This window comes from Sebastes umbrosus, chromosome 5 (assembly GCF_015220745.1).
Source record: "Sebastes umbrosus isolate fSebUmb1 chromosome 5, fSebUmb1.pri, whole genome shotgun sequence".
NCBI lineage: Eukaryota > Metazoa > Chordata > Actinopteri > Perciformes > Sebastidae > Sebastes > Sebastes umbrosus.
Window position 1 is genome coordinate 25,097,369 of NC_051273.1, and position 27,182 is coordinate 25,124,550.

General features: G+C 42.6%; 1 protein-coding gene across 1 annotated transcript; it reads right to left on the minus strand.

Annotated features, from left to right (window-relative positions):
- Positions 1 to 805: 805 nt before the first annotated feature.
- On the minus strand, positions 806 to 26,024 carry pdgfra (platelet-derived growth factor receptor, alpha polypeptide). The gene is made up of 29 exons (XM_037771199.1): positions 25,805 to 26,024; positions 22,453 to 22,528; positions 20,711 to 21,001; positions 18,683 to 18,943; positions 18,126 to 18,265; positions 16,846 to 17,008; positions 16,304 to 16,496; positions 15,296 to 15,411; positions 14,891 to 15,187; positions 14,540 to 14,806; positions 14,277 to 14,407; positions 13,490 to 13,658; positions 12,688 to 12,877; positions 12,435 to 12,550; positions 12,193 to 12,319; positions 11,904 to 12,100; positions 11,310 to 11,404; positions 10,137 to 10,269; positions 9,767 to 9,871; positions 9,391 to 9,501; positions 8,904 to 9,057; positions 6,793 to 6,944; positions 6,416 to 6,531; positions 5,067 to 5,189; positions 4,849 to 4,960; positions 4,112 to 4,211; positions 3,845 to 3,950; positions 2,577 to 2,812; positions 806 to 1,852 (listed from the first exon to the last, which is right to left on the minus strand). Exons 2-29 carry the CDS (start codon positions 22,508 to 22,510, stop codon positions 1,705 to 1,707), a joined length of 4,407 nt encoding a protein of 1,468 aa, XP_037627127.1. The 5' UTR covers positions 22,511 to 22,528; positions 25,805 to 26,024; the 3' UTR covers positions 806 to 1,704.
- Positions 26,025 to 27,182: the final 1,158 nt, after the last annotated feature.

The window sequence follows — 27,182 nt, forward strand, 5'->3', positions numbered from 1 at the left end:
AACGTTAAGAGTGTTTTTTACACCCCCCCCCCATCCTGGTCGCACTGATCTCAAATCGTAAATATTAAACATGTTCAGTATTTATGATGGGATGTCCTGTTGTGTGTGGGGATCCCCGAGGACAGCCGGTGACGCAGTCACGTGGCAAAGAACGATACACAATAGAGAACCAAGCTGACTGAAGAAGGAAGGACAACCACCACCGTCATGGCGGCCGCGGCTAATGCATGAGCTGATGCTAAACGTGAAGCATTGATGTGAAGCACGTTGATTTGTGGTAACAACACAAGTGTTTATTTAACGCGTCTCCATGACTTCATCCATCCTTCGTGAATTTTCAGTACAAAGTAAAAACTAACATCATGAATTCTTCCTTTCCCCGCCGTCCGACATGTTTGTTTACATTAAAGTCACGTTTGATCACGAGAGATTTTGCGAGATTTACGTTTTTTTGTTGTTCTTGTTGTTGATGAATGAATCTGTTAGTGTGTGTTGTTGCTGTTTTGGCCAAATCGTTGCTCTCCACACACTATAGGAGCAAAACTGTTACATTTAACAGACAAGCAACTTCCCTGTTCTGCAAGGTAAAATTACAGTTTTTTTCAATGGAGTCTGGTGGCTTTGAAGAGAACATAGATAACGTCTTCAATTCCCGGTTAAAAAGATCTGTCTGACGGCGAGGTAAAGTGGTGAAAATACTCTAAATATAGCGTACTCTTGAACTGATATTGATCTTTTTAGGTGTCTAAAATCTGGTTCTACTAACTCCATCTACTGTAGGTAATATACACTGACTATGGAGAAGTACCTCATACAACCCCACTTCAAAAACACCCCAACTATCCCTTTAATATGTGCTAACATAAAATACTGATATCCCAATAAGTCTCTCTTATAAAAAAAACAACTCTGGAGCTATTTACAATACAATCACACTTGGTTTTGTTTTTCAAAGCCCATAAACGACACACATCTGACTGAGGTCTTCAGGGGACGACATCACGTTGAGAAAAAGCTCTATTCTCATCACCACTCAAACAGCAACATCTACTCGGTATTCACAAATAATACATGTTTGACATAATGATGAAGTAAAAAAATAAATTTGAAATAACCGCACGTATTTCCCCCATTGAATACAGGATATGGTCATAAACACAAACATAGTCCAGATTTTGTGCTTATTGCTACTGATTGTGCCAGCATCAGGTGCTTCTCTTGCAGCAGGTGAGTGTTTACCTGCCGGTGCTGTTGCTAGTATTGGACTCCTTTAGTTTAGTGCATCCGTAGTGGTTAAATATATACTTTGACCAACGTGTATAGTTCGTCCCTTCTTTGCTTATATTGCTGTTAGAAAAATGCCCGATAGAATAAAGCTCTGCAAATTAAAAAAGATAATCCGACACGCAGGCTCGGTGGTTCTTTGAGTCCCTTGATGTCACGTTGTCATCAATGCTCGCTCGCTCCTCCGGCCCTACAGGGGGCGGCGTCCAGTGGAGGAGTGAAGGGCGTACCGTACCGTCACCACAGACTCATCCAGACAGGGGAAGTGGTTTTGATTGTTCTGTCCTCTGAATGGGGTGGTGAAGGAAGGAAGGAGGAACGGAGGAGGGTCCACAGCCGAGAGTCTTTGGTTGATTTTACAAGTTTTTCTCTGTTTCGCCCCGTTTCCTCGCTGCTTCTGCTCTACAGGCCGGGTAGTCGTCACAGGAAGCTGTCCTCCCCGAGGTCGCTACAGTCCAGACACATCTCATCCAGCAGCGTGATGTCCTCCAGAGTCTCGCCCTCACGCTTGGCGTAAGTGGAGCTGCTGGAGCCCGTCTCAATGGCGCTCTCCTCGGACGTCTGAGAGCTGCAGGGGGACACGGAGAAATGAAAATTAGACGAAAAATAAAAATGACAGTTTTTGTGCTTAAATGAACGTTCCTGACTATTTCTACCGCCATTTCCGTATCTCCTTATATTATCTTGAATAGAGCGCTACAGGAATGAGTCCATGAGTGGGCATGTTAGCACTTCCTGTTCCCTCGTCTGGAAGTCAATGGGTTAACACAAGTTTAAGATTTTAACGTTTTGTTTTACGACATAAAATACATCAATAAATACCCCACTCGTGAATTTTGAAGCTTTTATGAGTCTTAAAAAAGGCGGTTGCTAACAAGTGGCTAAATGAGACTACTAAACGCCGACTCGTCCTCCTTCACAGCCTCGTTACTCGCGTTCATGCGACCGTGGTGTAGTTTGTTTATAGCCTAACGTTAGCTTTTTACATCTGGTGATTGCATTCACGCTACAAAAATCATAAAAGTGGTGTTCATTTGTGGAAATTATCTTACTGAACAAAACGTGTAAGAATCATAAACGTTTGTTTGCCACAGAGTTTGTTCCCTGCAGCGCTCTGTACGAATATTCAGGCTCCCTCATGTGGCTCAGAGGTGAACTGCAGATATAGATGTTAAATACAAGACTATGGAAGAAAATTCTGCAAATTTATTTGGCGACCCGAATAAAATCTCCTCAGTCTTTGGGAATGACTGCTATAGACAATATATAGAGTAGTGGAGGTAAATGGTTACCCGTGTCTGTTCCTCTTTCCGTATTCATCATCAGATATGGGGTCCAGGTCGGGGAGGGGGATGATGTAGCCGCTGTCGGAGCTCAGCCGCTGCTCGTCGAAGCCGCTCTCCCGGTCCTTCAGCTTGCCCTGGTTCTTGTAGGTGATGCCGATGTAGGCGTCGTCGTTCTCCACGCACATCCGGGTCACGGCGGGGTGGTCGCTCTTCAGGAACTCGTGGTTCACCCGTTCGTAATGCTGCACAAGATAGACAGATACATCGGAGTTAGATGCTTAATACAATAGAATACTACGACGGTGTATTAGGGAAGCAATGTGGTTCCTTATTGCCACTTGTATTTCAGAGTTTTTTTCTCGTAAATTTTCTACTCAAAATTCAGAGAATGTCTGAGTGTTTTTCTCGTGAATTTATAACTTTATAATCTCGCAACTTTGTGTTTTTTTCTCCTAAATTTTCCACTTTAATCCCAACAAAATATCCAAGTTTTTTTTTTCTTCTTTCACCTCAATCTTGGAAAAAAACATTTTTGGGAGTTTTTCCTGGAATATTACCCCCCTCCCCCGGCTCCATTATTATACTTTTACCTATAATGGCCTTAATACGCCGTCGTACAATACAGTGTAGAAGTCTAAGCACAGAATTATTGAAGCTCATAATAACGTCTGAGGAGAACTGCAGTACGAGTGTGATCTCTGGTTGTGTTGCCAGCTGGACGGTGCGATCCAAACTGAAAATCACACATCCCGTCCAGCCCGAGGTGCTAAAGCAAGAGCCCGGTTCCTCCTCTGCCCCCCCCCCCCCGGCCATTAAAACGCAGTGAAGGAGGCCGAGGTGAAGCTGTTTTGATGTGCCATGTGTAGCGTGGAGTTTAATGGGGTAATTAAGGTTGGGTGGTGGAGGCGAGAACTGGGGCAGCGTCGTTAGCCAGTCTGAGGCCGGCCGCTCCGACATCCAGCTGCTGCATTTACACTCTAATCACTTGTTAGGTTGAAACGCAGAGAGCCCACAGAAACACTCTCAGAGGAAGTGGAAGGAGGTTTTAAATGAGCAGCCTGCTACGTTAAGAGTGTGTTTAAATCATTTTACTTTGCTCTGCAAAAGTAAAGCGCGAGAGAGGACACTTTCAGCCAGAAAACAGCATAAAGAAAAGAGAGGAACGTAATGTGCAGGTCCAACCGCGGGGTCAAGAATGAGAGGCGGTAAACTAGAAAGCAGGTGTTAAGAATCCAAAGAGGTCTGGTGACCCGCGAGTTCACGAGGATACTCACCCTCTTGTAGCTGGAGGGCAGCAAAGACGATACGGTGTCACTCAGACCCAGGAAAGTCGGCCTCTTCTCCTGCTCGCTGTTCCAGCACTTCATCATCATCTCATACCTGAAAAAAAAACAGGTGATGTTACACCTCAGAGAAGTGTTTGACCTGTCCTCTACCTTGTAATCTCGCCATGACTCATGTCAGCCACCGTATATCACAGTTTACAAAGTTTACAGCATTCCTCATCTCATGTCAGTGAATAACAGTGAATGATCACGTACACGTCCTGAGGTGCATGCTCCGGTTTGGACATCCTGTATCCACTCTTGATCTTGTTGTAGAAGCTTGAATCCACGACCATCCCAGGGTACGGGGTTCCACCTGCAGACCAGAACACATTCTCATGAGTTTCATCGTCCACATCCAGTCTCATGGATTTATTTTCTCTCAGGGCGCTTTCACAAGACACAGTCCGTTTGGCTAGTCCAAATCCGTTGTTTTCTATTTAGTCTGGTTCGGCTTCACGGTGCACAAATTAAAGCAGACCAAATTAAAAAATAATAATTAGCTAAGGGGCGTGTATAAAGGAGCAAAATGTATCTTTTTATTCTTGAGAGCTACTTCTTCTATGCAGGAAATTGTGGACTTTATTGCTGTTGAAGTTTTTTTTTTTCTTTTTTTGGTACTGATCTACTGTGAGCATGAATCCCTTCTGCTCCAATTATCTCCAATGACTTTATAAATATCACTATTTTGTGGACTTTATTGAGCATATTCTGTATGTTCTGTTCGGCCCAGATGTCAAGCAAACATCAGTCAGTCCTCTCCCACTCATGTTAACCTGTCATTTACCTGTGTCCATCTCAACAAATGCCCGTCTCGGACCGGTTGTTTTGGTTTGCACCAGAGTACGATTACAGCGTTCACAACTGCCCAAACAAACTGTACCAGAGTACTATTAAAACGGACTAAATGTTGGCTTGTGAAAGTGCCCTAATAGACACTTGCAGGGGCTCACCTAAGGAGAATATCTCCCAGAGCAGGATGCCGTAGGACCAAACATCACTCAGAGTGGTGTACATGTTGTCAAAAATACTCTCCGGAGCCATCCACTTCACTGGGAGGAAAGTCTGCAGGATGACGGAGAGGGGAAATGTTCAATCACACTTGTAAAATGGAAAAAAACTAATAAAGCTGCGTTTTTAAGCATGAAGTGAAGCATGAAAGGAGACTTACGCTCCCTTTGGAGACGTAGTTGTTGTCGTGCATGATGTCCCGGGCCAGTCCGAAGTCACAGATCTTCACTATCTTTCCCTGAGAGAGGAGGACGTTCCTGGCGGCGAGGTCCCGATGCACACACTGCAAAAAAAACAAAAAAACAGAGAGTTAGCATTATGATCAGCAGCTCATTGCGTCATAAAGGACTGTTTTCAACCCTCAGCTCCATCCGTGCCCAAACCGACACATCTCGCTCCCACAGCTTCTATTTCTGTATGTGTTTCATTTCAGCCCGGTTCATTTTTAATGCCGCTTCATATTGCTTTATAAAGCCTTTGTGTAAACATGCCAGTTGGAGGGATGGCCGTGACCACTGGATATTTAGGGATAATAACTATGAAGCTGAATGAATAGCTTCTGGCTGCAGCGGTAATTCTAGGCCTGGCGGTGCTGCTGCTATATTCAGCCCCTGGCCTCTCAGCAGCCTCCACAACACTGCTTATCACACAACGGCCTCAGCCGGCCCCGTTTGGCCGGCACCGCTGTCACCATATAGGACACGGTGCAAAAATCCAGAGGAATGTGAGGCTGCAGGGCCTAAAACCATAAAGCTGCACAAATGTGGAAGAAATAGTTTCAGCAGGATCTTTACAGCTCTTCACAGCTTACTATCCTTCATTTGATTTATGAAAGTTTTGATTCATATGGATGGTTTCTCAAGGAAGGTGTCAGATATGGTAAAGCTATTTATCATCCATAAAGCTATTATCTAAGAGTAGTCAGTCTGTTAATAACAGACGTCACCCATTGGTTTGTGGACTGCCGGTTTTAGGCGACGGACATACCGGACGAAACCGCGGATAACTCCCAGACCGGTAGTTATAGAACGCCGAGACAGCAAACTGTCAATCACAAGGTAGCCACGCCCCAAAAGCGTAAAGACTATGATGTTTGCCAACAGTGTTAGTCCCACCAACAACGCTCATCGGATCGATAGCGGTTTCTCAGTTGAAAAAGCAGTTTCATGTCATGATGCCAGAACACATCTGTATATAAGAAGTGGGCGTAGTCACCATGATGTCACTCATTTGTTTGTGGACTACGGTTTTGAAGCCTCAAATTAGGCATTTTGGCCGTCACCATCTTTTTATTGGCCGCTGCCATTTTTTTTATTGTCCGTCGCCGTCTTGGGTTTTTGGCTTCACTTTTCAGACCCGGAGGTCACCCACTGATGTATATATGAATATCTTATGGCTTGTGTTGTTGTGTAATATGCAAGCTACTGTTTCCTACATGAGTTTGCAAAATGAAAATGTTCAATAATAAATACCATTTTCATTCATTGTCCCTCTGTGGACACAACTTACATTCTTGGAGGACAGGAACTCCATGCCTTTGGCCACCTGGTAGGTGAAACTGAGCAGGTCGGTGGTGGAGAGGCCTTCGTTCATGTCGTCTGACAGCAGGTCGTCCAGCTCGTCCTCTGGTTTTAGAAAACACACACAGAAAATGCCATCATGTACTGTAAATATAGCATTGGCTGCTCCGACCTGGCTTTTACTAATGGCAGGGAGAAACCGGGCATTATTATGTGTGTGCTACAATTATCCTCTCTATGTAATTACAGGGCCGTACCAAGAACTAAATTCTGACAAGGGTGTACCCCTCGACCAACACTGACTCAAACACAGCGAGTAATAACTCAGAGGAGAGAGTGAAGAGGAGGACAGAGAGGAGTTTGTACCTTTCTGAGAGGGCGGGTGGTCGTATTCAGACTGCTGGATGTCTGAGTACTTGGAGCCGTTGTTCATCTCCAGCATGGGAACATACTGAGTGTTGTCGGACGGCTTCATATCCATGTAGTCCCCTTTGCTCTCGAAGGACAGGATCACATAACTGTGTGCAAAGAGACACAAAGAATGATGGACATGTGGGAATATAATAAGAAGTATACATCGTATTCTGTGTACGTCAGCGCCCTTAAATCCTCTCCCCTCCCTGTGGCCGGGCTTAGAGGAAGATGTGGTCGAGCCCTAACATGGTAGCCGGCAGGATTAAATCATGTTATGGTCAATTCGAGGTGTGGTCAGTGTGAGTCATCCATCAACACAGACGAGCTTTAGAGAGGGAGAGGGAGGGAGAGGGAGGGAGAGAAGGCTGCTGTTTCACCACGCAGACGTCCACGGCGGACAGAATTAACAGGTACCTCCAACACAATGAGATTAGGCTGAAAGCTGAGACCACTTCAGACTGCGATCTGATTAGGTGAAGACGCCAGACGATCTCTTCAACCGGGGAGAAAATGGCGATAGAGTTACCGATTAAGGGTCGGGGAGAATGTTGAGTGTGTGTGTGAGACAATTGTGCAAATTGTTGTGACAATGGCAAAGTAATACTTGGGAGTGGCAAAGAGGAAGTGGATGGATGTGATAGGTGTATTTAAATGTTTGTGTTTTTGTCCTTTCATTAAAGGTTCTCTATATGATATGCAGAGCATTAATATAACATCAAACTATATACTATGTAAAGATATAGAGGAGTAATGTCTACCTGAACAGAGAGTGAAGTTACTCTCCCTCCGTGTGTGTTGGAATCAGAGCTTCTCTCTGTGTTTTGTTGACATAGCCAGCTGGCCGTGTGTGCTCTTAGTGTTTTTGTCGCTCGTAGTGTGAATACAGCATTTTATTGTCAACCCCCCAAATGTCCAAATGTTTCTTTTAGTTTTGTTTTCTTGACGTCACCCAGTGGTTTGTGGACTGCTGTTTTGAACACTTGAGTTTGGCATTTTGGCCGTCGCCATGTTGTTTTTTGTCCATCGCTGTCTTGGTTTTTTGGAACCAGAGGTGACATGAGAGGGTGGAGCTGAGTGCAACCGAACACTGAATTAAACATTTTTTAGGCGAAAGGGTTAAAGTTCTAAGACGCAAACATGGACAACTCCAACCGTCGCCATGTTGAGAGCCGTGCAGAGGCAATAGAAATGCTCCCGATCTCGCATTTAGCACCTTAAATATTTTTCAAACAGTTTCCAAGTGTCTGAATTACAAGGATTATTCAAGATAAAATGTGTATGTGTGTGTATATATTCTCTTCCTCTTTTGTTTTTTATGTATTCATTTATTTTTATTGGATTTTTGTCTACTGATCGGTTAGTTTTTCTGATTATTTTGTGTGCTTTTTGTTGTCATTTATTTTTTGTTGTTGTATTTTTCTTAATTATGTGAGCTTGATTTTCTTTTTTGTTATTGTTTGTTTTTCTGCATATGTTGAGGCGAGGTCTCCTGTCACATTTCTCACTGTTTCATTATCTGGATTTCATGAAGTCATGCACAAATGTAGCTCAATCATTATTTCATTATGGTTTAATATTTAATTTAATTGTTTGTGAACTGTTCTAAACTTTTATTGAAAGTATGTACCGGTATATCATTTTATTTCGATCTACTATATACAGTTCCACTAACCTGTTGTAGGGGGGACATAATTAAGAGACGCACAATTTTAAGACACATGTTGGGTTACATCAAAGCTCTGTGGATGCTCTTGATGGTAATATTTCATTTTTTTCTGTGTTTTTTATGTCACAGAAAAGCAGAGTTGTTTGGTTGTTGTGTGTTGGGGGAGCGAATGTAGACTTTTGTTATTTTGGTGGAGTTGTTAATTAGTATTTTCTCATATTCTGAAGGACAAATCTGTGTCTGTGAACTGGGCCTGATGCGTCCTATTGTCCCGTTTCTGTGCAGAATATATTGTGGACCTCAGCTCTGTCTGGTGTGTGCTTGCTCTCCTACATTTGCTACACAAATAAAATAAATGTAAATGCATTGTATGCTTAGAAACATATATATGTAATACCTTCTGCTGCTCTCGTCCGCAGGGTTGATCCCAAAGATATCCATCTCTTTCTTGGTCTTCTCTGGGTTCAGGCTGAGGAAGGTCTCCCTGTTCTTGTGCAGGTAGTTGACCAGGTCCCCGTAGAAGCAGTACTCAGTGATAATGTAGATTGGGCCTGGGAGGGAACAACACGGCAGATAAAGTCGTGCATGGGCGTCAGTCTGCAGGCTAATCTTATCAGAGCCTCGTAAAAGGCTAAAAGCACAGTCAAGAGGGCAAGCCTCCACTTTCCCATAAAAAGCCTATTAAAATACCACACCAACCCAGAGCTGAGACCGGGCTGTCAGTCTGTTTGGGCTGTTAAATGATCTGAATGAGTGTGTACGTGTGCAGGTTTTTTTTGCAGCATGAACGTGGGCGTTATTGTGTGTCTCTTGGTTAAACTGAACTGTTATCATACACTATGTGTTTGTCCATGAAGGCGAGTGTGTGTATGTGTTTTAGTCACCTGACTTGGTGCACGCTCCCAGGAGGTTAACAATGTTGAGATGCGGTCCGAGATGAGTCATGATCTTCAGTTCAGACATCAGGGCCTGTTTCTCACTGGAGCGGGCTGTGGCTGAAAGAAGGAACAGCAACCAGTGTGAACATCATCATCATCATCATCATCATCGCACATAATCAAACAAGCCAAACAACCACATTCTTTCATCTGAATCCTATAAATTAATCGCTTTATCTTGCTGTAAAAATCAGGATTTATTATCCTGCAGATTCTTTAGTATCTTCCTTTCTAGTTCTGCAGCAGTTGAATAAAATCAGCTGTCGGGATGATGAGGTGTTGCTACACAAACATCTTTCAGTGTTTTCACTGTTAAACTCACGTTTCAGCATCTTCACTGCCACCTTCATCACAGGTTGGGAGCGGCTGAGTCCGTAAGCGGTGCCCTCGACCACTTTCCCGAAGGCTCCAGAGCCCAGGATACGACCTGAGACGAAACACCACACAGAAAACCGTTATCAACAAAGAACCTGCACAGACATACAAACACAGCCGGGCTCTCTGGATGCCTCTGCTCTCTCATCTGTGACTTGTTCAGTGGCTGAACGTCCCCTTAATCACTGAGTCAAACCGAACCCCTTCTGCCCAGCAAGATAAGCTCATGACTTCAAAGACAGAGTGAGGCATCCTGACCGGATGGTCCCTGCAGGGAGCCACCGATACACGACTACATCTTTATCACATCAGCTCACCGAGCACCAGTCTGTCCCGGGGGAACTCCCATCTGGAGTCGTAGGGAAGCTGCATGGGATCCACGTAGATGTACTCATGGCCGTCCGGGCTCACAGACTCTATGACCCTCCAGCGGATCTCGTACCGCGGTTTCTGGAAGACAAAAACACACACAAGAGCTGATTAATAAAGACAGTTGGATGTGCTGCTGGGTTTCATATTTGGCTTTTGGGACAGTTTTAACAGCAGGTTTCTTCTTGACTTGCAAAGTCGGCCCACAAATTTGTAATTTATTAGCTCAGGAGACGTTTGCTTTGGATTGGAGCGTTGGCGGATACCCAAAATAATTTGGCACAGTTCACAACTGAAATTCAAAATACATTAGTGCTCGTTAGTTGTCATAAACCACTAATATCATTCATTTTAACCTCATAAGTCCCACCCTTTTTTGGAATTATCACCTATTTGGCATACCCAAATGGAAAAGCTTATAACAAAATGAATGTATGAGGCTTCATTTGAAAGGTAACATCTTCTAGTTCCTGAAAATATGCTTGTTTAGCTTTTGTGGAGAATCTAACTGATCTAACCATGTATAACATGTCCATATTGGCGAAAGTTTAAACATTTATATCTTTATGCGTGATGCTAAGCCGCTTAGAACTAGCCTAAGCAGGTCGCCGCGGGCAGGCAAGTGGGGTTTAATGCCGGATTCACACCAGAGCAGCAGGCGAAGTGCGGCCTGCAATGTCTATGAAAAGCTGCAACGGCCGCTGCTGAGCTCAACTAGCTGCGGCCGTTTAATTCTGCGGCGAAGTGTGGGTAAACTAAAAGTTGGGAAAAGTTGAACTCTAAGCAGTGAAGTGAGACAAGAGTGGACCCGAAGCCAATCAGTAAACAGATCCTGTGACATGTTGAACTACGTTACAAATGATTTCTTCCCGCCTTAAACACATGAGCACGCCTCCTGGCTGCAGAAAAATTTAGTTATTGTGGCGTGCCGCACTTCACCGCTGCCTGGTTTGAATTCGGTGTAAGATGTTAAAACTGCAATCTTAATATGAAAACATGATTCAGGATGTTGATTTTGCCAAGCTACTTTGCTCCAAAATAAGTTTTTCCAAACACATAAAGACAGCAGACGAATAGATGAATATGTGTGGAGAATGAATGCAGAATGGTGGCAACATTACCTGTTTCCAGATAATAACCAAGACAATGAGTGAGATGATGACAATGACGAGGAGCACCAGCACAGCAGCAGCTACAGTCAGCTCTGGGTGAGGGCCTGTTCAGGACGAGAGCCAGCAGTCACACACGTTAGATGGATGCAACAAATTAATGAAATGCTTGCAATGAAATACGTGTTGCGTAACAAATGCCGTCGTCAGGCCTACGAAACAATGAAATCCATATGGTGTCCAGATTACCAGGACCAAAAGGCATGCTGGGAAGATAACATGGAAGTGGGGGAGGTTTAGAGGGAGTAAGGAGGATGGGGGTGTAAAGCTCATCTGGGAGGACCAAATGGCCTAACGATGTCTTGCTTCCCTGCATTAGCTGTCAGAATAAGAGCCTCCCTATCAGCTGCCTGACCACAAACTCATCATCTGACAGCTGCTGCAACACTGACAGCCCTGAACACAACGCCTGTCACACTCTGAGTGTCAGACAGAGGAAACAACAACATCACATGTCACTTTAAAAGCTGGTTAAAGAGGAGAAGAGGTGACTTCAGAAGGAAACAAACATGGAAGAAACGCGTGTGTTTGTGTGTGTGTTCGTACCGTTGGACACCAGTTTGACCTCCCTGCTGACGGCGGCCATCTCGTTCCTGGCCAGGCAGCGCACCGCCAGCGTGCTCTCCAGGTGGCCAAACATAACCTGGCTCTCCAGGTTGCTCTCCTCATCCATGTGCGAGTCCATCGTGATCTCCGTGGAGTTGGCGGGGAGCGGCACCCAGGCAGACGAGTCGTTGGCACAACTTAAACAAAAGAAGAGATAACGGTATAAATAATCAGTTGAAGTCTGGAAGCATCTCTGATGTCTGTCGCACTAAAATAAGACAGAACTCACTGTTTGATGTTCTTGCAGACGAACCACTCCACCACCGGAGTGGGCTGCCCTCTGGTGATACACACCACCGACTGTCCCGTGGCCGAGCCGTGGTGGATGTCCATCAGGTCCACGATGAATGCAGGCACTGTAACATCCGACAGAAAGAAGGTAAGCATTGGTCGAGTAGGGCCAAAAGGTTGTGAGAGCAGTATCTAAAGACAGAAAGGTAATGAAGGGCTCGAGGCATTCCTCTCTCTGACCTTTGACCTCCAGGATTAAACTGACGTCACGACTTTGGTCTCCGTTCTCCGCTCGCATGGTGTAGTTCCCGCTGTCCTCCTCTTTGGCCCGGATCAGGGTGAGAACACTCATGTAGCTGAAACAGAGCAACAAAACCAGCAATAAATACAAAGTCATAGAAGTCCACAATGTCAGTAATGACAGGCCTGGCTGATGTGTGGGAATGTCAACGCTGAGCTTGTCATTAGTCGACCTCGTACGACGGAGACTCACCTGGTCTCGCTGACCTGCTGGAGGCTGGTGGAGATCTCCGCTGTCACATCACTGAACGGGACGCCGTCTTTGAGCCACGTGACATGAGCGCCGGGGAAGGAGCTGATTTCCGCTCTGAACTCCCGGACTTCATCCAGCTCTGCCGATTCATATTCTCCAAACTCCGGATAGACGGACATGAACTCTCTCGCTGTTGGAAAAGAGGAGAGGCTTCATTATTTGTATTTATTTATTTGTATCATTATTATTTATCTATTATTATTAAGATTTTTTTTATATATCTATTATTTTTTTATTTATTTATCTATCTTATTTTTATTTATTTGAATAATTATTATTTATCTATTATTAAGATTTTTTTATTTATCTATTATTTTTTTATATTGATCTATTTTTATTTACTTTTTATTTTCATTTATTTATTTGTATCTATATTATTTATCTATTGTCGTTCATATTTTTTTATTTATCTATTGTTTTTTATTTATCTTTTTTTATTTGCCTTATTTATTTGTATTATTATTTTTTTTATTCATGTATTATTATTTTTTTATTTATCATTACTTTTTTTTATTTATCTCTTATTTTTTTCCTAATTACCTACTATTACTATCACTATTTTTATTTGTGTAATTACTTGTTCTGTATGTGTGAATTTGAGATGTGTATATATATATATATATATATATATACACACATGTCAAGAGGACTATAATTTGTATAATGAAAAAATACCAATAAAAAGAAGAAGGGAGGAGAGGCCAACTGACAATCACAATTAAACGAAATACAGTTTTCATACCATAAACTCTGACGACTAATTCCTTCGTCTGGCTCTCGTCGCTGATGATATCGGTGATGGAGCACGAGTAGATGCCGCTGTCTTTGGTTGAGGCCTGCGAGATCGTCAGGGTGTAGAGGATCTCCTGATTTCTCTTATTCTCATGCACGGTTTTCACAGCACGATTTGCCTGTAAAAACAAAAAGGAACTTTATGTTTCACTGCAAAATCTTAACAAGTATATTTGTCTAATAAATGGTAAATGGACTTGGACTTATATAGCGCTTTTCTAGTCTTCGGACCACTCAAAGTGGCACTAATACTAGTAAAATGTAGCTCTAAATGAGTTTTATCAGCTAATTTCAAGATCTCTTTTTATCTTTAAAGGCCTAAATATCACATCTTATTTCAAGAAATCTTAGCAAAGGAATTTTAACTTGTTCCACTGGCAGATTTTTTTTACTTTTTACAAGCAAAGACAGCTTGTATTCATTGTTTTTTGTTAACGCAAATTTGTTTTAACGCCACTCATTCATTTAATGCATTAACGCAATTGATTTTTCTGAGGTTATAAATTAAGCTAGAGTGAAGATACTGATATGAAACTAAAAAACCTAAGGAATCCATTGGTACCAACCATGTCATACTAGCTTGTGGTGAAGGAGGTTAAATAATGCTCCAAACTTGCGCTAAATTTTGGCGAGGAAAAACTGTCATGGCCATTTTCAAAGGGGTCCCTTGACCTCTGACCTCCAGATATGTGAATGAAAATGGGTTTTGTGCTGCACAGGATGACGTGTTCCCTCACCAGTTTGCCAGGGTATTTCCAGTGGTCTTCCAGTATCTCAGACCCCCGAGCCACACAGGTGACGGTGATGGTGTCTCCCACCAGCAGAGCGGTCCGTTTGGCCGTCAGCTCAACATGCAGCGCAGCACCACCTGAGATACAAAAATGTTCAAGGGTCAAGGGGTCAAAATGTGAAAAAAAAAAGAAAGCATGGAGCTGATTTGAAAGGTAAGACGCCTCTTTTTCAAGTGACGTCACACATGTATCACAGATTTTACACGCACCTGTCCAGCCGTGGACGATGTACTCCCCGCTGTAGTGCTCCTCTCCGTTAATAAGCGCCATACAGACGTAGGTTCCAGCGGTGAACACTCCCAATGCGCCCCTCTTGCTGTCATAAACACTAGACACGGGCTGCTGGGTGTCGACGTTAACCAGCGTCACGTTAGCGCTGGGATCGGACACTCGACACTGGATCTCCATCTCCTCGTGGTCGGACAGGACGTGGTTGCCAAAAGGCACCGGCGATGGCACAAAGGGAACATCTGGATCTGGAGTTGGAGTCAAATAAGTTTCTCAGACCCCAGAAAGTAAAATCATAAAAAAAAACAGACAAGCTCAGAGCTGCTGCGTACCTGGCACGTAGATGTAGATGCTGCTGTCCTCCATATCCTCGCTGGTGTTGTTTCTGTAGAAGCAGGTATAGTAGCCGGTGTGCATTGCGGTGGCGTTGTCCACGGTGACGGTGGTGACGAACATCCCGCTGTTGTCCTCCTTTGTTTGCTCGTGAACGTCGAACGGCATCTCCCAGGCTAGTTTACCCTCTGCCTGACAGGTCAAGGTGAACGGAGTGTGGAGGGGTACCACCATCTCCTCTAACGAGGGCAGCAACACCGGGGCGTAGGACGGTGGGAACATCATGGCGGTGGGGGCTGAAAGAAAGACACGGATAGCACTCATTCATAGATCGCAAATCTATCTATCCATCCATCTATCTATCCATCCATCCATTCATCCATCCATCCATCCATCCTTCTTACCTTTCACTTTGAGGGTGAAGGAGAAGTGAGCGGTGCGAGAGCCGCTGAGGGCTGTGATGGTATAAGTCCCGTTGTCTTTCACCAGAGTCTGCCGTAATGTCAGAATGCTTTGATACCTGTGAGAAAAAAGCATTAGCAAACATTTTTGTCATTTAAAGGAATTGTTGAGTTGTTCTTTGCTTTCTTTCCGAGAGTTAGACGAGAGGTTTGATGCCACTTTCACACCTGTACGGTAAATATGAATATGGAGCCAGCAGCTGGTTAGCTTACCTTAGCATAAAGACTGGAAACGGGGGGAAACAGCTAGCCTGGCTCTCTTACAAAAACATCTACCAGCACCGATTAAAGGAACAGTTTGTAACTATTGACAGAAATGGAATGTAATATTAATAACTATGTTTTCTTTTGTGTATAATCACCTGAAAATAGTTGTGTTTTGGTTCCCTTAGAATGAGCCGTTTTTTTATCTACATAGGGAGCGGGTCCTCTTCACGGAGCCGGCCGCCATGTTTCTACAGTAGCTCAGAACGGACAAATCAAACACTGGCTGAGAGGAACATTTGTGTTTTCACGTACGTTCTCCTGCACGCTTGGCACACGGAAGAAGTTTCAGTTGGTTGCAATCTGCAACCTCACCACTAGATGACGCCAAATCCTACACACTGAACCTTTAGACTGACACATTGTGGTTTTACAGGAGGTTATGGGCCGGACTATCCCTTCAGGAAGTTTCTGCTTCTAGCCAAGAAGTAGTCTGACACATAACTGCTCGTAAAACGGCGGATTGTTGTTTTAACACTTTGGTTTTGACACAGATTCAACAAATGATTTCCAGTCTTTATGCCAAGCTAACCATCTCCTGGCTCCAGCTTAATATTTACCATGCAGACGGGAGAGTGGTATCTTCTTATCCAAAATGTCAAACTGTTCCTTTTAAACTTATGAACTGCTGTCAACTGAAAAGCCTCATCCATTAATCTATTAACAAATCATAAACTTTATTCTCACCGATTCCCTCCGAGGTGGCTCGTTTTGGTGAGGACGTAGTAGGTCTGAGGCATTGCTTTGCCGTCTTTCAGCCAAGACACTTTGGGGGCCGGGTAGGCGTCAATGAGGATGGTGAACTCGGTCTCCTCTAAAAGGCCGACGAACTCCGTCGCCAGAATCCCACTGTGGTCCAGAGCCACGAAGGAGTTCTCCTCTGAAGAGAGAAACAGAAAATAACAAGTGGATGTTAATGGGTGAAGAGATGGATTCAGTGAGCGAGGGCTGAGACGAAGGCGGAGAGAAAGAGAGGTGAAATGAAGGCCTGACACACATCTGCTGGAGCCATCCCATAAAACACAGTAGCTGATGTTGAAAGCAGAGGTGAAGCTTTACAGTCGGCTGGTAGAAAATGACTTCCACACACACCACTAAAGAGCACCTTGTGCACATATGTGAAACCACCACAAATTCAACCGAACGATGATGATGAGGATATTTGGATTAAGTGGGTGTCATTAAGTCAGTCATTAAAAAGGTATCCAGGAAACGGAAGAAAGACCTACCGAAGACGGTGACCGCCACGCTGCTAACTCTGACCTCGCCGCTGGATTCCTGCGTGACGGAGCACTCGTAGGAGCCGCTGTCCTGAGAGGTGGCTTTTGGGATACTGAGGGTGTAGACGACCCGGTCGGGAAAAGTCTGTTTCCTCTGAACTGCATCCACAGCCTGTAAGAACAGAAGAACAACACGGGTTTGAGAATAATGTGTACGTGGGAAGTGAGTGGTGAAGCAAGAGAGAGAGAGAGAGAGAGCGGCAGCGAAGAGGGCGAGTAACGTTATCGACTCCGGCCCAAGCAGGAAAAGTTAAAAGAGTTTGGTTTGTCCGTTCTGGGCTACTTCCTCCATTAAGAGGACCCACTCCCTATGGAGATATAAACGGCTCATTCTAAGATAACGATAAACACAACAATTCTAATTTCCAGGTGATTATACACTAAAAAAAACATACTTATGAATATTATATTCCATTTCTGCCAATAGATTCCCCTAATTGTTACACACTGGTCCTTTAACTCTCAGTGTTTTTACAGGTAGGATGTATGAGAAGCGGCGCGTCGTGCTGCTGAAGGCTAATGGTTAAAACACTTGCTGGGACACAGGAGATAAATCAGGATCACAGAGCCTTTTAAAAGCCCCTAATTGCAACTGAGACCAAAACCAGGAGTCAAAAAGACTCCAGCGTTCCTACCCCTCACCAGTCTCTGGAAAAGGACTTAGTGGAATCCCATGCAGAGAAACAGACGGCGTGCTGCATAGATTAAGAATCTGAATATAAACACAAACAAACGTAAATTGCTTTTGGATCCTTTCAGCTAAACACTTCAAAAGCATTACATGTTTAGCTGGCTGTCATTTGCAGACAGCATCTGTCCTACAAGTCTTAAGGTCACCGGGGTCAAAGGATTTACTGTTTTCACTTCTTTTGAACCGCCTGCTCAAGCCTCGAGCCATTTGTCCTGAACTTCCCGTCCCTTCTGCGTATATGGGGTTAACAGCAGCAGGAGCTGGCTTGGCTTCTGTCCTCATAATGAAGACGCAACATTGGGTCGCTGCTTTCCTAACACATACTTTGCAACCACTAAGAGCTATATTCCACTTGCCGCTGCTGCAGTAGGTTCAGGTCCAAAACCATTATTCGCTAATTTAAGGCTCAGTGCTGCTGGGGAGGAAATGACATGGAAATATGACAAGGGGTTGAAGGAAATAGGGGCGAAGAGAAGGCGGAGAGGAGGCTAAATTGAAATAAAAAAAACACACACAGACAGACAGGAAAAGGGCTTGCCTGTTTTTTAGGATGGAGCCACTGCTGATGGAAGTTGAGTCCAGCGGGCGAGACACACGTGATGTTAAACGGCTGCCCGGCCCTCACCGTCTCCCCACTGGCTTTCACTTCAACGTCGAAATCCTCCAGCTCCGAGGGGGCTAGAGGGGACCACCAGAGAGCAGATATCAGCATCACACGTCTCCCAAGATAGGGACAACTTGATTAGCATGAGCTCATTTATCACCACGTGGTGGCTCAGTAGGTCGTCATTACTCCCTCACACACACGCACACACACACACAGAGTGAAAACAGACGTGTTAAGTCATCTCCCTCTGTGATAATGACATAATGTCATGGCTCTCATGTGGTGACATCACCCTGCAGCCCTCTCATGGTAAACAGACGTGGGGAGTGATTCCAGCTGTGCAGATTTTTTAATCCTTATCCTATTACTGAAGTGCATTACACTATAATAACTTCACTCCTGCTCATTATAAGCTTGTTATTTCATAGAAAAATAGAATTAAAACTAGAATCATCAACATGGTCTCTATATGCACATTCTTGGCTTACCCTCAGTCTCCACGGTATAAATGACACTTCTGAAAGTCTGTCCGTTCACTGTGGTTTCACACTGGTACTGTCCGGGCAAGAGGCTTCCAAAGAAGCCCATCTTGTTATCGTAGTAGACAGACATCTCCTCTCCGCTGGAGACGCTCCTCAGGATGACGTGGGTGTTGGGGTCCGACACGCGGCAGGAGATGGGGGACCCAAGTGTCTGCATGGGGACGACCAAGTTTTCAGGGGTCTCGGGGACAAATGGAGCCAGGGGATCTGGGTGTGCAAGCAGAGGAATGAGGTCATGATGGGATTTGGTTTGATTGAAAGGCATCATTGTTGATCCATACTTCTTTTTCATACTTAATTTCATATAAGTAGTTTAATTTGTATTCTACATTTCTTTAAAGTGAGACTGTGTAACTTTTGAAAGAAGAAATAACACATTATTCCTCAGGGGTTTTGCTGCTACAGCCTTACTAAGTCTGGTATTACCATGTTATCTCAATATAATTAACAATATAACTTAATATTATCCATATTATACCAATAATCTTTACTTGTGAACTATTACCCAGTCTCACTTTAAATGTCAATACACAGTAAATCCATGAATTAGTCAGAAATGAGTCCTAAAGCCTGGAAATTAGTTAGCATTTTGGCACTTCCGGTTCCCTCATCTCAAGGTCAATGTTTTTTTTAATGGGTTTTTGGTTAGATGCCTGAAATAAGGTCTGTGGTTTAAGGTTAACATAAGTGACATTTTCACGTTTTGCTCTACAACATAAATTACATCAGTAAATATCCTACTTGTGAATTTTGAAGCTTCTACGTGACTTAAAACACTTAAAACCTGGTAATTAGTTAGCATTTTTGCACTTCCGGTTCCCTCATCTTGAAGTCAATGTTTTTTTTTTAATAGGTTTTTAGTTAGTTTAGATGCCTAAAATAAGATCTGCGGTTAAAACAAGTGTAAGAGATTTTAACGTTTTGTTCTACAACATAAAATACGCCTATAAATACCCCAATCGGGAATTTTGAAGCCTTTATGTGTCTTAAAAAAGGCGGTCGCTAACAAGTGGCTAAATGAGGCTCCAGCAGTTGTCAAGGAGATTTACGTAAACGCCATCACGCTTAATATTACATTGATCCCCAGTCATGTTCGTTTACAGTCTAACCAAAGAGTGTATAGAAGCAAAGAGATGACCTCCGGTGGTTTTGTTGACAACATCTGCTGCTGCCATTGGAAAACGCTTATTATATAATACAATATGTTATTGTTTAACAGCCCTAGCCCCTTAATTTAATTCATTATTATTTTCATGTATAATTTTACATATTTTATCTGTTGTTGTTCTGTATGCACCTTGTCCTTTTACTCTAATGCAATGATCTATGAGCCATGTTGTTTGTAAATTTGAATTTGTTGAATAAAAAAAATAAAAATATATATATATATACGATGCGTTGCGTTGCGATGCGTTGCGTTGCGATGCGTTGCTATGCGATACGTTGCGATGCGATGCGTTGCGTTGCGATGCGTTGCGTTGCGTTGCGTTGCGTTGCGATGCGTTGCTTTGCTTTGCGATGCGTTGCTATGCGATACGTTGCGATGCGATGCGTTGCGTTGCGATGCGTTGCGTTGCATTGCGATGCGTTGCGTTGCGATGCGTTGCGTTGCGATGCGATGTAATGCGATGCGGTGCGGTGCACGAATAGCAGACAAGATGAGTGACAGTTGGAAACGAAGCAGCATGTAAAATTACGGTATTCTGGAAATTATAAGGTTTAGTATAATTATATTGAATAATTTAAATGATAAATGTGCACACATACTAATCATAGGTCAAAACAGCGTTAAATTTGGTTGAATTATTAAAAGGCAGAAGTGGTAAAACGAAGAGCCGTTTAGGAGCTGAAAGAGCCGGCTCTTCTTGGTGAGCTGAGCCAAATGACCCGGCTCACTAAAAAGACCCGTAATTCCCATCCATCACTATTACTACAACAATACGTCATCCATTCAGAAAAAAACAACTCATTCACCTGGGACGAAGACATATATTCCCGCCTCGTTGTCGTCCTCCGGTTCGTCCTCCAGGTCTCCTTCCGGTGTCTCGTAGGAACACATGTAGTAGCCGGTGTTCTCCACGGTAGCGTTGTAGATGAACAGCGTGGCGGTGTAGTATCCCGGGTAAACGAAGGTGTTTCTCGGTAGCGGTTCGTCCCAGACCACGTTCCTCTTCCCGGTGCAGCTGATGTTGAACACGGAGTTCGGCTGGAGGGTGAACTCTTCTTCGTTGGACACAATGGTAGGAGGCGACAGACCGGAAGTAACTGAAAATGTAGTTTAAAAAAAAAACATTAGAGAAAATGTTAAAGGACCCATATCGTGCTCATTTTCAGGTTCATATTTGTCTTTTCTGTTTCTACTAGAACATGTTTACATGCTTTTAATGTTAAAAAAAACTTTATTTTCCTCGTACTGTCTGCCTGAATATACCTGTATTCATGCTCTGTCTGAAACGCTCCGTTTTAGTGCATTTCAGTGGGATTGCAACAGAATTGTGTTGCTAGGCAACACCTTGGGTCCATGTTTACTTCCTGTCAGCTGATGTTATTCACATACACTGCAACAGGAAATAAACTAGGACACATTTAGAATGTTTACGTTTAAAACTGTGTAATGATCTTTATCAGTGGTTCTCAAACTTTTTACATCAAGTACCACCTCAGGAAATATTTGTGTCTCCAAGTACCACCATTATGACCGATGTTAAAATACAGTAGCGTAGGCCTACCCTAGTCAGCAATGCACAGTTCACGCAGGAGGCAAATTTATTCCTAATAAGAATATTACTTATTGTTGACTTTTGTCAGCCACAGCCACGCTGTACAAAGGGGTAGCACTAGAACTGGCACTGAAACTCTTCCATAAAACCATAATAGTTCCCGTTTGCAGTGCTTATGAACCCTTCATCATTTTAGCTCAGTTACAAGCTAAACTGTCATCACAGTTTAGCTTGTAACTAATTGTGGATGTTTGCATGCACTACTACCCGACTACGTAGCTGCTACCTGACGGGGTAGCAGCGCTTGCATATACTTTTTTTTGTTTCAAAATAAAAAATATTACAGCAAAGCCAAAACTGATTTTAAATCCCATTTCAATGATCTCATGGTTAATGTATTTTCATATGTAGTAGTATTTTGATAGTATTATATGTTTATAAATTCATTTTATTTCATTTTTTAAAAAATATTTCAGAGATTCCTCCGCATACCACTAGAGGGAGCACGCATACCACCAGTGGTGCACGTACCATAGTTTGAGAACCACTGATCTATATATTGTATATTTGTGACATCAGAAATGTACAGAAATCCTAACGGCTTGTTTCAAACGCACAATTTCTGAATACGGGCTGTGTGTGTATTTCTCCGTATATTGAGCGTTTTGATAGTTTAACAGTATTTATAAAGCACTCAAACCTGCTTTATAATATAAAAGACATGGAAATCTCACTTTTTACAATATGAGACCTTTAAAACATCAATATTATGCATATTACTATAGACATTTTTAAACATTACAACATAAACATCCTAAATTGGTTGTATTTCCTGTTGCAACGTGTGTTTTTTTTTTTAATTCAAAAGATTAATTCACAAATATTGAGGCAATCATTACAATTACAAAGTTATCCTCAAAACAGAGCAGATATCAAATTTGACATAAAACATTTATACAGAAAATAAAAATAAAATAACCAGAGTAGCATTCCTACCTGAAACCAGCACCACCATGATGCCCCCAAAGACGACCCATGTCTTCACCCCATCCATGACTATGGATGTTCTGACCTGTAAAGACAAAAAGTTATTTAGTCAACAAATACACTTTTTTTTATTATTATAATTTGGTCCTTCCTGATAAAAGATATGATAGAATGCCACTGTCTCCACATATGATAACAATAAATCAGTCTCTTATTGACTTCTTAAAGCACAATCCTTATGTGCAGTTACACCGACTCTTGCTGTAATAAACCCACACAGATTTATAGAGGGATTTGGGGAACTTGGCAGTAACACTTGTGGTCTCCCACATCACTAAAAAAGTAAAATTCACAATATTACAAGGATTATTCAGGATGAGGGTGAAGATAAGAAGACGTTTAAATTCCAGTGCATAAAGAAGAATACACTTTTTTATTATTATTATTATTTGGTCCTTCCCGATAAAAGATATGATAGAGTGCCACTGTTTCCACATATGATAACAATATCAATAAATCAGTGTCTTATTGACTTCTTAAAGCACAATCCTTATGTGCAGTTACACTGACTCTTGCTGTAATAAACCTGCACAGATTTATAGAGCGATTTGGGGAACTTGGCAGCAACACTTGTGGTCTCCCACATCACTAAAAAAGTAAAATTCATAATATTACAAGGATTATTCTTCATAGGATGAGGGTGAACAATACATTTGTCTGTGCAATATCGTTGATGCAATATACACCTTATGTGCAACTGCCTTTGTTTACATTTATTTATATATTACATCTACTTTACCTGTTTTACAAGTGCAATTACCTCTGTTTACATTACATCTATTTTTATATTTTATACTTCTAGTGTCACACTTCTGTTTATATTTATTTATTACATCTACTTTACCTGTTTTATTTGCTTTATAACTGTGTGTTTTACCCGTTATATGTTTTATCTGCCTCGTTTAGTCTTGACAAGTATTTGTTTTAAAGCACTGACCAGAAGTGGCAACTGTGTATCGCGTTGTATTTAATACAATGACAATAAAGCTTTCTATTCTATTCTATTCTAAGACGTTTAAATTCCAGTGCATAAAGGAGGATGGAGGACAGGATGGAGAGGAGAGGCAGGACATGTGAGCATAAGGACGGCCGGTAGAGGGCGACACAGTCCAGGCTTTGAGGGCACTTTGAGTCTCATCATCTCCAGTTTACCAAGTCGTAAAGTTTTTCTTTCTTGCCTGATTGAAGAAAAATATCCACTTTTCATTGCTTTGACTTACAACTCTTATTGCAAAGCCTTAAAATTACCCCTTTTTTCTTGTTTAATCCAACCATATTTGTAAACAAAATGTCTAAAGGGACCCCTAATTAAGACAAGTTAAGACCATGGCTGCTCTCAACTCATCTCACAGATGCTGTCAGGTTTTGTCCTCCACATTCCTCTGGTCTGTCTGTCTGTCAGATGTTGGATCAGGGTGTTCATTGGGGACCACACAGTTTGAGAGGCGTGCATTATAAAAGAAAACCACACAAACCCTCTCTGCTTCAGGAGTTATTTAACTTAAACTAGTTTTATATTTGACCTCCTATAAGCCACTGTGCATTATATTCTGTATCTTCCATCCTGTCCCCAGACAATAAAAACGTTTGCCCCCCCCCCCTCCTTTGCAGAGCTTCCTGTGGCCAACTTGTTTTTTTTCTTTAACTCTATAATTTGCACAAAAGCAGATATGCATGGGAATCAGCTGACAAAAAGCCTAATGCATTTTGACGTGTTTGTGCACACGCCTTGTCTCAAACAATTTAAATAAGGGGATTTTTTGTTTTTGCATTGGGTTTGGCGAGGATCCTCTGCGTAAATGTAGACTAAAAAGCCTGGAGTGGCAGTCAGACTCCTGCATGTCCTGCTCTTCTTTTATCCCACCACCACAACCACCAGCAGCAGCAAATGGTCAGATAGCAGATGCATCGCTTTGCAGTGGAGCAACAGCTGATAAGACTCAACTTTCTGTCATATTTGAGTTCAATCCTGCATCAAAAAGTTGGAGATTATTTTGAAAAGAGAATCTGTTTGCGCAATAAGCATGGAAAAAAAAAAAGTTTTGCATATCTCTTTATCTATATATTTGTGGGAATCAGCTGATGCGTATTGACGTGTTTGTGCACAGGCCTTGTCTCAAACAATTTAAATACGTTTTTTGTTTTTTTTTTGGATTGGTTTTGGCGAGGATCCTCTGTGCGTAAATCTAGACTCAAAAGCCTGGAGTGGCAGTCAGACTCCTGCATGTCCAGCAGCAGCAAATGCTCAGATAGCAGATGCATCGGTCTGCAGTGGAGCAACAGCTGATAAGACTCAACTTTCTGTCATATTTGAGTTCAATCCTGCGTTTAAAAGTTTGATTTCCATGGAGATTAACTTGAAAAGAGAATCTTTGTGCGTAAAAAGCATGAAAGAAAAACGTTTGCATATCTCTTTATCTAAATATGTCTACATTTTTTGACCACAATCAGTATTCCTTGGTGACCCCCCACCACCAGCAACAGCAGCAGCAAATGTTCAGATAGCAGATGCATCGGTCTGCAGTGGAGCAACAGCTGATAAAACTCAACTTTCTGTCATATTTGAGTTCAATCCTGCCTCCAAAAGTTTGATTTCCATGGAAATTATTTAAAAAAGAGAATCTGTTTGCGCAATAAGCATGAAAAAAAAACGTTTGCATATCTCTTTATCTATATATTGGTGCATATTTTTGGACCACAAGCAGTATTCCTTGGTGACCCAGCAGGGTTAGGTGGTTAATGAAGAATGCGTCGCTCCAAAACGTCTTTTCTTGAATCCATTGAGCTGCAGCTCTGAAGCTTTTCATTCCCAGTTTTCCACTTTTTTTAATTCCTCACATTCCTCGACCAGACGAGAAAACAATGTGATGTACAATTTCCAAAATGTGTTTCCAATTACATGCCAGGCTGCTGCGTCCCAGCGACACAATGGAGCCTTCAGTCTGCGAGGTGAGGTGACACCTCCAGCTGTGAGGCCGAAACCGAGCGCTCTTCTCCCGCAGAGGCAGCGACATCTCCCCGCTCGGCGTCCAGCGGTGACACCATATGGTGGAGGTGGAGCAGAAATCTCATCTAAAAGAATATATACTCTGCTAAAAGTTGTGTGCAACTTGCAGGGCGACAATGCATCCCCTTTTTAAACTTTTTAAGAAAGTTTTCCAGATAATCTCATAATTGGACTAATTAAGCCTGCAATTAAACTCATATTAGACCTATAGATTGTTGTTCTATATCTTACTTTTCTTTTTTAAAGACTTGTTTAAATCATCTTTTTTTTGGATCCCAGCAACCTTTCAATTACCTTTCAGTAATCCCCTCTTTATATTCCGTTGATGTCAGTATATCCACAGTGAATTGGCGGCTCCAAAAAGGCGCAGTAAGGATTCCTCTTTCTGCGGCTGTAATCCTCAGATCCTCACAGATCCTGATGCTGTGAAACCATATGCGCTCCTCTGTCCGCATCCGAGACCGTCCACACAACTGAGCTCCAGCTAAGCGACCTGTAACTGATTCAATGTTACAGTCCTCACAACTCCCTCCTCCTCCTCTTCCTCCCTCTTCCTCTTCCTCCTCCTCCTCCTCTTCCTCCTCCCTCCTCCTCCTCCTCCTCCTATCTAACTAGAAAATTACTTTAGTAAAAGTTAAAGTCACCTATTAGAGTATTACTTGAGTAAAAGTACAGATATTTAACCAGAAAATTACTTTATTAGAAGTTAAAGTCACCTATTCCTCCTCCTCCTCCTCCTCCTCCTCCTCCTCCTCCTCCTCCTCCCATCTAACCAGAAAATGACTTTAGTAGAAGTTAAAGTCACCTATTAGAGTATTACTTGAGTAAAAGTACAGATATCTAACCAAAAAATGACTTTAGTAGAAGTTAAAGTCACCTATTCCTCCTCCTCCTCTTCCTCCTCCTCCTCCTTTTCCTCCTCTTCCTCCCCCCGAAAAAACAGTAATCATCTGGCTCAAAGTAAATAACTCTCAGGAAATGACACCCCCCCTCTCTCTCTTCTCTCTCCCTTCTCTTCTCTCTCCTCCCTTGGACCCCTTTTCAAAGTAAGAGTCTTTTTTTAGGGGGAAATGCAGAGGGGGAGGAATTTTCATGAGGTTTTTTAGATTTTGATGCTACAACTTTTTTTTTGGAGCACAGAAAGTAGGTCTCATGTTCCATCTGATTTCTATTTCACTTGTTTTGTGAGTGTTAATTGTTAGCAGTGTGTTATCACCAGATTACAATAAGATAAGATAAAATGAACCTTTATTTATCCCCGGAGGGAAATTCAGGTGTCAAAGCAGCAACATCAGCAAACAGAGTGAAACACAGGGGAGGTAAAGGTATACAAAAATGATAAAAACAATAAATAGAGATATAAAAGATACAGAGTGAATGGGTGAACAAGATGGTTGCAGATAGTGCATGTTTAAAGGTAGATAGTGCATGTTTAAAGGCAGATAGTGCATGTTTAAAGTTCTTACAGTCCTAATAGTTGTCATATGGGGGTCAGGTCTTGGTTGTGGAGCCTGATGGCTACCAGCATAAAGGACTGACCCAGGCGCTTTGTGCAATACAAAATGTGCACTTTTTTTGTACTCCTTTTTCTGCAAGATGCATGACTGCTACAGTGAGTGAATGTACTCAGTTCTTGTTCTTGTTTCGCATCACAAACTGGGAACAGTGGAGC